The following is a 12,642-nucleotide window of genomic DNA, read 5'->3' as shown; positions in this document are numbered from 1 at the left end:
TTGTCCTCCAGAATTTATTTTTCAACATAGTTACCGTCATTCTCTATGTACTTTTACCAGGAATTCAATGATGTATCTCTGCTTCTAACACACGTCTATGACAGGGGTTGCTTTCTTAGAGTCTCACACTGCCAATACCTGCAACAGAGAGATGAAACTTTCAGGTCATGAATGCATAAGATCAGTCATCATGACAATGCAATTTGCACTCTCCTTTGATCCATTCTGGCGAAATAAAATAAATAGGAGATATTACTTTTGGAACGTCCCTCGTAGCAGTAATATGTAAACGTAAGTATATAATGTGAAACGTTGTCATTTCGCATTTGCATAAGTTCAAGTTTTATGTCGTTAGTCTACCGGAAAACACCGGAAAGTAAAATAGTCGATTATTATGATGAGTATTCTAATAGTCAATTATTATGATTGTAAAAATAGAATGTCAGAAGGAATGTTATCGAAGCGAAAAAAATATTTACTGTTGAAATATGTATATTTAATATTTAATAGTTTTCAAGAATGTTAACATAGGAATTTGTTTACGTTGGATTTGAAGACATCCAAGTTGTAGTCAGGTGGGAAACAGGCAGACGGAACAGAGTTCCACTGGGGTGCTGTTCTAAGAAAGAAGCTGTGTTCATGGAATCTACGTTTTGATTTAGGCACAGATAGAGAGTGGGGAAAATTTTTGACAGTGGCTTCAGCTAGATGGGTGTTTTTCGTAAAAGATTGGCGAGGGGGGACCAGAGATTTGAGCTCAGACGAGCACTTGCCATGGAAATAACGATAAAACAAAGACAGGCTCGCAACGTCTCTTCTGTGGGAGAGAGGTTGCAGGGAAGAGAAAAGGGCATCCCTCACTAAGCTACGAAGTCTGTTTTGTACTCTGTCAAGGCAGGATAGGCTATTTTTAGCAGCTCCTGCCCAGATATGGCAGCAGTATTCCATCCAAAGTGAATTTTAATTTCACGTAGAAAATAGAGTTAGATTAGTCAGTCTGCAATTGAGAGTTGTGTAGTAGATGGAAGTCATGGAAGCACTGGACTGGATAAATGAACATATATAGATGTGGAGAAGAAAAGGCATGCCACCTCGCAGCCACAATAAATGTAAATATGAAACAACCATAAATATTTATTTCGCTTTGATAACATTCCTTCCGACATTCTACTTTTACAATCATAACAGTCGACCATTATAATACTCATCATAACAATCGATTATTTTACTTTCCAGTGTTTTCCGGTAGACTAACATGATAACATAAATCCAAGTTAGTAGCTGTGATCCATTTGTCATGAATAAAGAAAAGTCCCTTCTATCCTTAAAAATAATCTATGCTTGTATATGTAATATAAACACATGTGTCGTGGAAAGTAGTGGAAAATATTTACCTATTATTATCATAAACAATTGACAGCAAGAAATAACTATGTGGCATTTTCAATAATGAACTTTTTTTATATATATATATGGAGGGGAGTATTTACGTGTGATCTCTTATTCTTATTTCTGGTATAGTCGTTCCTTTTCTTCGTCACAGTTTCGTCAAGTGGTTGTAATGTAAAAAAGATTCTTTTCATGCAGGAATGACACAAGAAGACGTGTTAAAACTTCACACGTAGCTTTATACTTACAGCAATGTTAAGGATCCGTTTATAGGCCTAATGGATTACATTTAACGTATTTATAATTTTTGACGTTTCTCACCTAAATTATTGCACGTTCATTTATTTTAAAAAAATATTATAGAATGAAATACTGTTACAATAGTATCTTTTAATACATGATGACGTCCATTAATGCACAGGATTTTATTTCTTCTCAAAACCTTTTTGCTATTATATGTAATACACTTTTGATAATATTTTTTCAAATAAACAATGGAAATTAAAACCTGTATGAAATTGGCTTCTTTTTTTTTTTTTGAGAAAATTGACTCAGGAGAGAGAGGCTGATCATGTACTTATTTAGTTAATTTCTAATTACGTCTAATTATCTGGTTATTTGATTAATTTCTTAACTGAAATGAGTGACACGCAGACAAAAACATCAAAGTAACATTTTGCACTTTAATTATCAAAGATTTTTACGTTATTGGTGATATCTTCTTCACATAGCTTCCACAGAGAAACTGATTCGAAAAACCTTTGTTTCTCCCCCCAAATCGTTAAAAAATTGTAGCATCATTTGTCATCTCACTTGGTTTTGTCGTTTAATATTGACTTTACATGTTAGCCATATTTGATTTAACCCTAGGAATTATTCTGCTTTTGAAGATCTGGATTATTATCATGTACTCTATGTAACCTTTGTCAAAATTCACAGTAGCTAACTTAATCGCTACCGATGTAGCGTCTATAATGTGTAAGTAACATTTTAATTGCAGAAATATGTAGAGGAATGTGGAAACTATTTTTAATTAGGGGCGTAATCATGCACTTCAGTTTAGGTATGTAAGGCAAAATATTGTCACTCTAATAGTTTTCTAAGAGTCAATGTGACAACAGATTTTGCCCATAATGAAATTATAATTTGTTTTTTTTTATTTAAAATTAGTTTGAAAATTAAACTGATATTGAAATATAAATAAGAATTTGTAATAAGTCTATGTTGATTATATTTACAAGTTAGAACAGCATTTCTTGCAAGACATGAAAATGGTTAAACAAAATGTTTTTTATAAACATTAAAAATAATAAAAGTACAAGATTTAACCTGAAATTTATCAATTTTCAAAGTGCATTTTCATAAACTTTACAAAGTAAAATATGAAAATTTAATCTAAATTTAATCGAAAAAGTACCTTGTATTTATTTTATGCTATGTACATTTTATTGCACTTTAAAAAATGAAGTGTATTATTATTTAGCAATTAATGATATAGATATATAATTTTAAACTTTGCCACCTTCTCATTGCATGTAATATCTTAAAAAATAAAATCTTAAAATTTCAAAGCAGAAACTTCTATATAACTTTTCTCAGAGGCAAAATTTTGAAATCGTGTAAAAACAAAATCTCAAAAATTCAAAATCTTGAAAATTAAAATCCAATTTTGTCTCCAAAGAAAATGTGTAGCAATTTCAAAAATACAAATAAGAATTGATTGTTTTTTTTTTAAATATTTCAAATTATTTTCTTTCAGCCATGAATCAAAAGTTTCAAATAATCTGCCCTTGACAACGTAAGTATTTATCGTTTTTAAGAAATCAATGTGATTGTCTATTTCCCCATGTATATATGCATATGTGCCTCATCTGAATCAATGAATTAAACTTAAGTTTCTTGACCTCTAACTCTAGAATGACCTTTATAAAGAAGTTCAGACTCCACTATTACCAGCAAAGTTGGTTCGAAGTAATTTTTCGCCACAGATCTTGTAAAACCATAATATTTTACTATTTTTTTTATTGAAGCGATATTGTCTTGTTGGGTGTACCATCTACCATCTTTAATTTGTCCAGTGCTTAAATTTCCATTAAATATGACCATAAAAGTTTATTTAATGGCTAGATATAAAAACTTTCTTGTGAACTTCAGTGCCTGAACATGTATCCATAATGGACAGAGACAGTCTTCCTGATGTAAGTGACAAAAAATAGCCTTTGTCGTGCATAATAGTAAGGAAGGGAAATTTTCATAATGGCCAGGTAAACTGATAAAACAGGTGATGTAGACAGTAATAGAAGTGGTAGTCACAACGGTTGATTGTTAAAAAATTGTCCCAGATTGTGTGTGTGTGTGTGTGTGTGTGTGTGTGTGTGTGTGTGTGTGTGTGTGTGTGTGTGTGTGTGTGTGTGTGTGTGTGTGTGGTGACTGGAGATTGCAAATGCGGTTCAAACGAATGCCAAAATGCGACTGACTTGAACAGCCACCTAGTTTCTTTCTTTCTTCTCTTCCCTTCAAAAAACAAGTTAGAGTTTTCACAGAAAAGTGCTAATGAAAATCGTTTCAAACCCAAAATGTAATAAGCCTATGTCAAATTAACTCCTTATAAAAGCAATGACCTGGTCTCTGAAATTAGAGTTCCTCTGGGTGACACGTGACATGCCTTGACTCTCAACATCAACTATGCCCATCTAAGAAACATCAGCTGGAGCGTCTCATGGTGAAATTCATTTAACTCTTCTGCTATCTCTTCAGTAATAGTTCAACTTCCAAGAAGGTAATCTCTGTCTCTCACACACACACGCACACATGCACACACACGCACATGCACACACATGCACAAACACACACAAACACACACAACAGAAATTTGAAACAAACTTTGTAGCGCTCATGTTTATTTCTTATTAAAGAACTTTAAATCTTCTCAAATAACTATGGTCTTTCAAATAAATTTCATGAATTGTTGATATATAAATATATTTTGTTTGTTAGCTCATGTTTCCTTGCTTTCATTCACAAAACTCTGTTGTTAAATTTTACACTTGTTAAATGGTGAGCCATTCATAGCATTCATGTTTTTATCTATCTTATTCATTCCACCATTTGTATTAATTGTTAGCGTTGTTCCTGGCAATTTTTAAAGATGTTACTGCTGACAAAATATATAATCTGAAGCCATGAGTTACGTCACACCTTTTTCTTTTTGAGCTATTTTCAGCTTCACAATAGCAGATAAGATTGATATGAAGCTAATACCGAAGTTTATCGAGGCAGATTCCAGCCAATCCATTATTGAATGGATTAAGAAAGTTAAATTTGTGCGTTGGTTGTAAAGAAAATCAAATGTATAATTCTTGTGAGTTTGATATGTGTGTCTTTGTGATCTATCAGCAGTTGAGGAAAAAAAAGGAGGATTATGCCTCCATAAAGAATGCTTTGATTACAGCATTCGTCCTAGATTCCTATGTGAAGCACCCGGCTGCAATTGTAAATGTTTTTATAGCAAATCTGTGGAAGCTTTTCATGCTATTCGATGATATGACTGATCAGGGTCTCAAAGCTTTGCTCGAATGGAGGAAATAAGCATTTCTGGCTTCAACGAGAGCCATACTGAAAGAGGACCCACCTGGACATGCATTAATTATGACAGCTGTGAGATCAGTGCAAACCAAAGAAAGCCAGATCAAAAACACCAGGATAAGGTGTTTTGAATGCAATGGAATTAAACAATTACCTAGGAATTGTCTCACTTGGAATGACTGATTTAGAGCTTGAGACCCCAACCGCAGAAAAGTGGTGCTTGTTGCCATGATTAAATGATTTAATTTGTAACAAACTTGTTCTTTCTTGTGCAGACAGAAAGTGTGCAAATAAAGAACAAAAATTGTCCGTCTTTTTATATGCTTGGTCAATATGCAAATGAGACACTTCCGGATGGATATAAAAGAAAAGCCTGGTTTTTCAGAAGAAGTGGATTTGGAACTTGACTATTTAAGTGGCAAGTTGTGTCAGCTGCATTGTGTTTTGCATTTGGGAGGTTCTTGATAGCAGACTGTAGAGTGTTGGCAGTGTGGCATTGTTGTCCCTTGAGTTTTTTTTTTTTTTTTACCACAGTTGTTACTAGTGTGAAGGACTAGGCCACATTTTTCGGATTGTCCAAGGAAAAGAATCAGCTATGCAAGATGTGAAATCAATGCTGTGAACTGTAAGAAAATCTGTGAGCAGAAAAGAAGGTGCTTTATCACCATTTTAAGCAAAAAAGTGTGTTGGGCGTTGTGAAAGTAAACTATCAAGATGATTACTATCAGCCAGAGATAGGTGGTGTTGGATCGGTCAGCCTAAAACTGAATGGTGAACATGTAATTGTAATTGAAGTTCTAATAATGGTGCAGAACCTGCTTGTGTTTGATCTCTAGATAGAAATAGATGCAGAGTATTTATTTTGAAGTTAGAGAAGATTCAATTTCTTGATGAACCAGTTTCTGCATAAGTATTTTCATCAGAATTTAAGCAGTTTGACCAAAAACGAACTGAATGGACTGCAACATAAAAATGGGCGGATTACAAGGCACCTGACAAGCTGCAAAACCGTGTCATGGAGTATTTGGTGACGGCACCAGTCAGGAAACTATTCAGGGATGAAATTTGAGCAATGGATCAAGAAAGGATGGCTTGCTCCTCATGATGAACAAAAGCTTTGATCTTTTTCTTTTAATTCAATTTTCACCCCAAACAAGGTACAGTGCCACTTTGAAGTAGGGTGCTACTATTGGGAACATAGTTGTGGGGGTATTATGAGGGGAGATGAGTAGCAAGATGTCTGTTCACATTACTCTTGAACTTCTGCATATCAGTACAGTTGGGAAAGTAGAATCCCGGAAGGGAGTTCCAAAGTCTAGCAGTTCCGGGGAAGAAACTATTGAAGTAGAATGCTTTCTTACACCTAGGGATCTCTACTGTGAAGGGGTGGGATTTAGTTGCTTGTCGGGTTTGTCGCGGGTATTTACATCGAGGGGGTACAAGTGCTTGTAGCTCGTCAGAGCATTCACCATTAAAGTACTTGTAGAACAAGCAAAGGGATGCAACATTTTGTCGATAGGACAGAGGGTGAAGCTTAGATGACAGTTCAGGACCTATCAGATTGGCGACTCTCTTTTGAACTCTGTCAAGGAGTGAGAGGCAAGTAGCAGATGCACCAACCCAAAGGTGACAACAGTACTCCATACATGGGGAAATGGTGGCCTTATAGAGGCACAGGATACTTTCAGGCATAAGTAGCTTTCTAGCACGGTAGGGAGAACCCACCTTCTTCGCAGCAGCCTTGGCAATGCTCTCGATGTATCTATTCCAGTTCATGTTCCCTGTAAACGTTAGGCTGAGGAGTTTAAAGGGAGTGCTTTCAGGTAATGTGTTTTTGGCCATTGCTATTGATGGTAGTGAAGGTTTCTTGTAATCATTGAAGGAAACAAGCTTAGTTTGGGCAGTATTGAATGTGACCATCCATTTTTGTCCCCATTCCACTACAGATTGGAGGTCATCCTCTAGTGTTTCTGCCATTTCCTTAGATATGTGTCATTTGTTTTCCCCTCATGCTTGTTATAAAGAGTGGTGTCATCAGCAAATATACCCATCTCAGAAACAATTTTATCAGGGAGGTCATTTCTGAATATCAAGAATAATAAAGGTCTGAGGATGGACCCCTGAGGTAATCCCGCATTTATATCATATTGTGTAGATGTACGACCGTCAAGGACAACCTGGAGTTTTCTCTTACTTAAGAAGAAATTAATTACTTTATGAATTCTTCCAATGATACCATATGATCTCATTTTCCTTAGAAGATCATCGTGCCATACCCTGTCAAAAGCCTTAGATATATCGAGGGCTACCGCTCTAGCCTCCCTTGTTTTTTCCAGCAAACGGTATATACGTTCAGAGATTACAGTTAGGATATCTGCTGTGGAACGGGCTTGCCTAAATCCATACTGATTGTCGGTCAGGAGTTTAGCAGCTGTAAGGTGATTGACTAGAGCTTGATTAATTAAAGACTCAAATATTTTAGCGAAAAGCGGGAAAAGGCTAATGGGGTGATAATTTAATGGGTCAGTTCTTTCGCCAGAATTCTTGAAAACTGGTACCATAGAAGCAGTTTTCCGGCAGTCAGGAAAGCAAGCAAGACGATTGTTCCTTTTGATGGCTGTCGTCCAGAAGGAATAATCCAAAGTACACTCTATAATGTAATACAATGAACTCAACCTCCATGTGGGTGCATTCACCAGAGGCATCAATGTTTGTGCCAGCAAACTGAGGTAATGAAGACAGCAAGGATCAAATGCAAAGTTGCTGGATCCCTGATCTTCTTATCTGCAAGTGTGCATCACTGAGCCACTTTGGTACTATCAGACCGTTGTTTTCCACGGTAAAAGGTACTGTTTAACAAGGTCAGAATTTGGTCTAAATATAGCTCCACAATTAATTAGGTTCATTGTGAATAAAGTCTTATTACAAAATGATCAAATGAAGGAGGCAACTTCGGTTTACATTGATGATGTGCATGTGGATGAATGTGTTGTATCTGTTGAAAAATTGTTATGCTTTATACTGACCAGTAAAACTCCAGAGCAACTGAAAGATTGGGTCTGGGTGTTTGACGTGATTACCTGGAAAACAAACAATGCCCTGCTTTGTAAATGTGAAAATGAATTGCTGGATGTCCCAGAAACTATTACCAAAAGAAAGGTCTTCTTTCTATGTTAGGCATTGCTGACTGCAAGTAGCAATAAATGTCATCAACCAAAGAGCAAATGTGGTGAGCAAATGATGGGATGATCGAACCAAAGATTCCTCATTGAGAAGTATACCAATGGAAACCATTGACAGAGTGAGTCAGTTCAACCTATTCAAAGGTGAATAGTGTTTTAATGGTGAGGAGCTTGTCATGTAGGTTGATGAAAGTCCCTTATCCACAAGTGTTTTGTTGAATTACATGTCACCACAATTGAAGGTGTATGTTGGGTGTGGCCAAAATTGGACACATGACGCACCAACTTTGCTATTATAAATACATTAGCTGGTCCCATAAATTCATGAAAATCTACCTCAGGTAATCTCTGAGCACTTAATATTTATTACAAAATATAGCTTTGAAAATAGGTCACAGTAATATGACGGCCGTGCAATAAGTAATGCCGCTGACCCACTTCCCATAGCAGTAGAGCAACGAAATTTGGTACAGTTATTAGTCTTTCTCTGCATAGGAACCACCCAGAGTTATGCATTTCTCTTATCGTTTGATGCAGCTCTGGAGACCGTTTTTGTAGAACACCACAGGTTGGTCCTCCAACAGCGACATGACTTCAGAAATCAAGGCTGCATCATCTGGGAAACGCTTTCCTTTCAAAAACAACTTCATGGCTGGGAAGAAGTGAAAGTCAGAGGGTACAAGGTCAGGAGAGTAGGGAGGATGGGGAGGATTTCATAATCACACGCCCGTGCTTCTGATCTGGCGACATGCGAGTTGTGGACCAGAGCGTTGTCCTGCAGGAGGAGGGTACCTTTGCTGATCTTGCCCTGCCTCTTGATTTGAATAGCTTTCATTTATTTCCTCAAAAGTGAAGCATAATATGCTCCTGTAATTGTGATACCCTTTGCCAGGAAATCTGTCATCACTACTCCATCCTGGTTCCAGAAGACTGTGAACATGACCTTGCTAGCTGCACCCTTGCCTTCTTTGGAGGTGGTGAGTCCAAGTGCTTCCACTGCATTGACTGGCTTTGGTCTCTGGATCATAGTGATAGATCCAGGTTTCATCCTGTGTAATCAGTCTTTTGAAAAACTTTCACTCATCTTCTTGGCACATTTCCAAATTCATCCTCGAGCACTCGACACATTCTCACTTCTGGAATGGTGTGAGCAACCTGGGAATCCATCTGGCAGACACCTTATGCATATGCAAATGGTCATGAATGATAGTTTCCACAGACCCTGTACTAATTTTGACATCTTGGGCTTTTTGGCGAATAGTAATGTGCCAATCTTCCAAAATGGCAGCCTCAACTTGATGGACAGATGCCTCATCAATGGCAGAAGGGGCGGGGGGGGCGACCAGGTCTGGAAGCTGTTTCCACAGACTTCCGGCCATGTTTGAATTCACGATGCCAGCGTTTTACAAGGTCATATGATGGGGCATTATCACCATAAGTCTCTTTCATTTCATTAAAAGTCTCCTGTGGTGTGCGTCCTTTCAAATACAAAAACCGGATCACTGCTCGACATTCAACAGGCTCCATTTCACACCTGACTCGGTTCAAACACCTGTAAAACAGAAACCACAATCAGTTCAGAGCTGTAATTTGCCACATAACCCGTAGAGATATTAATCATTGCACATGCAAAATTTCAGCTAGATCAGACAACTGGAAGTGGGTCAGGGGCATTACTTATTGCACGCCCCTCGTATCGGAAAATATGGTTATATTTACGATTACTGTTTCTACTTTACTTCCGGTTGCCCCTCCCCATATTAAGAATTTGTTTTCTAAATAATAAGGTTATTGATTAGAAAAGCTCTTCTTAATATGTGGTCGGGGTAGGGCTTCCTTTATCTATTCTGTACTTTCATCTAACAATTTAATATACAAAAGATACTGTAAAAATCAATTAAAAATTATTAATTTCTATAGGGCGCTAGTGTCCCTAATGTAGATAAAACGATCACCTCGTGTGTGTGTGTGTGTGTGTGTGTGTGTGTGTGTGTGTGTGTGTGTGTGTGTGTGTGTGTGTGTGTGTGTGTGTGTGTGTTATGGAAAGCATGTCTATGTTTTCTATTGAATTTATCCTCCAGATTTTGGTTTCATTGATCCTTGAATTTATAAATCAGGTTGGTGTAAAATTTCATCTTAAAAGAATTGTGTGCTTTTGAAGATCTATCTCCATAACAATTACATTTACTCGCTATAACTCGATTCCATCTGTCAACAAGATTATAAATGCCTCGCTAGTAAACTTCTTTAGATTTTGATGTGAAATATTAACCATATTCGATCTCCTCTCGTCGTGTTAATCTAAGGCCATCTAAATTGTTTTGTAATCCTCAAAATAAGCGATAATCCATGGGAGTTAGTTCAAGAAAATATGCAGGATGTGGCAATATTTCCCAACCAAATTCTCCTAGGAGATCTTTTATGTGGACGAGCATTATCATGATGGGAGATGACTTCCTTTCTGTTGACTGAAGAAGGTTGTTTTCAAGTCAACATGAGTTAGAATAGTGCAGAGAAATATTAATGATGCTTTAATAATCTACAAGGAAAGGCTAAAGGTGATGTTAATGTAAGGTTATCTGAATGGTTTTGTAATCCTCAAAATATGTGATAATCAGAGAGAAAAAAGGTGAGGAAAATATGCAGGATGGGACAAAATTTCCCAAACAAATTCTTCTAGTCAGTAGTGCTGTGTCAAGACGAACATTATCATGATAGGAGATGACTCACTTTCTGTTGACTAAAAAAGGTCGTTTTCGGGTCAACATAGGTGAAAATATTGCAGAAAAATATGAATGATGCTTTAATAATCCGAAAGAAAAAAGTTATAAATTAACCATTGTAATATATTTAAGTAATAACAATATGCATGAAATGAATTACAATCGTTTAAAACCTCTTAAAAACCAACAAAACCTTTCACAGTGACCCGATATAACTGTTACATTTGTAATTGTTTTTTTGTTTTTTTTATCATCTTTTTTTTTTTTACAGAAATGCTCACACTCCTGTGACAATTGCTAGCACAGCGAAAGGAACCATAAAACAATCCGAAGTATTTGCTAGTTCAACCCCGTATGATTATTATGACGAAGATTACGACAGGCCTTTCTTCCAGTGTCGGGAATTGGGAACGCGGTGTAGCTATGTGCAAAGATGTTGCGGTTCACTGCGCTGCCGTCGAGAGAAGTTCTACTATTTCTTTGGACGTTGTTACTAATAGTCTTGTGAATACATTCAGATTCAACAATTGTCAAAACTATTGATAATGATGATGACTGTGATGATGATGATCACATGGGTTATACTTAACACGTGGCTGATAGCCATTGGCTTATCTGAACACAAGTGTCAGCCCAAAATCTGGTCGCTCTCGCTTTTCTGATTCTTTCCTTATCCTTCTTTTCTTAATAGTCTCAATGATTTCATCTTTCTCTTTCTATAATTCTTTTCCTCTTCTTTTTTCTCTTCTTTTTTCTTTTTTTTAACTCCACTAAAGAAACAAAAAAAAACTTGTGTTAAATCATCATTTTGATGTTTAATAAAATTGTGTTTACAATCGATACTTGTATAGAATTTGATTTGTTTTTTTCCACCCTCTGTGTCGGCTGGCCGTTTGTTACAGAAACATATTTAGTTAAGTGCCTTGCTGTCATAGTGTCCGACTGAGAGGTCCGGGTGGCAGTGTGTGTAAATTGAATATGCATTATAGATATCTGTGTATATTAGCTTGACTGTTTTGTCTGTGTGTCTGTATGAACTAGCATGTACATGCATTTACTCTGTGCATACAGTAGTTCATCACAAGTGACGTTGGTCTAGTGATTAACGACACAGACTGACGACTTGTGTGTCACAAATTTGAATTCAGTTTGTTCCACAGGAAAAAAAACACTTTCGCTTAGGATGTTGGCAACCTCCACGTGGCCCTTCCTCTAATTATCCGATGTCTTTTTAAAAATAATTCTGACTAGAAAAATATCGGGGAAAACAATAACAACAATAGAATCTGTGGATTCATACAATGATAATGATGATGTTGATGATGATGAATAGTTCGTAAAATTTTCATTGCATCTGCCAAGGGCTTTTAGCACGCAAAAGTCTAAACTGGATTTCTGATGTATAAGCATCATTATGTATTTGTATGTACAGAAATACTACCTAAAGAGAAAGAAAGCTGTGTTCTTTTTATTTTATTACGAAATTTGGAGGTGAATATTCTCATGATTGCAATTGGTTGAAATAAACTGCTGATTTGAGTTTCCCAGAACTGTATCCCTACTTGATTTCAAAGACGAAATATTGCCTTTTATTTGTATTATAATACTTAGTGACAATCTTTTACTAAGAGATGATAATGTTCGTCCATCGCTTGCAAAACTGACCATGATCATGCGATTGTTCTGTGGCTCATCAGTCCGATCTGAGGTTTGCAGTATCTCCTGTATATAGAGTACTGTGAGATGATTCTGTAGCAGAGATG

At 36.5% G+C, this 12,642-nt stretch overlaps 1 protein-coding gene across 1 annotated transcript in view; it reads left to right on the top strand.

Moving 5' to 3' along the window:
• Positions 1–11,717, top strand: part of LOC145279718 (uncharacterized) — a 30,316-nt gene extending 18,599 nt beyond the window's left edge. The window contains exons 3-4 of the mRNA XM_080131006.1: positions 3,149–3,187; positions 11,151–11,717. Of these exons, the coding sequence (XP_079987132.1) occupies positions 3,149–3,187; positions 11,151–11,376 (265 nt within the window). The 3' untranslated portion in view covers positions 11,377–11,717. The remainder of the gene's footprint in view (positions 1–3,148; positions 3,188–11,150) is intronic.
• The last annotated feature ends 925 nt before the right edge of the window (positions 11,718–12,642 follow it).

Source organism: Euprymna scolopes, chromosome 7 (assembly GCF_053919585.1).
Source record: "Euprymna scolopes isolate OS-2025 chromosome 7, ASM5391958v1, whole genome shotgun sequence".
Classification (NCBI taxonomy): domain Eukaryota; kingdom Metazoa; phylum Mollusca; class Cephalopoda; order Sepiida; family Sepiolidae; genus Euprymna; species Euprymna scolopes.
Note: the sequence above shows the minus strand (reverse complement) of the source record. Positions and strands in the feature narration are given on the sequence as shown.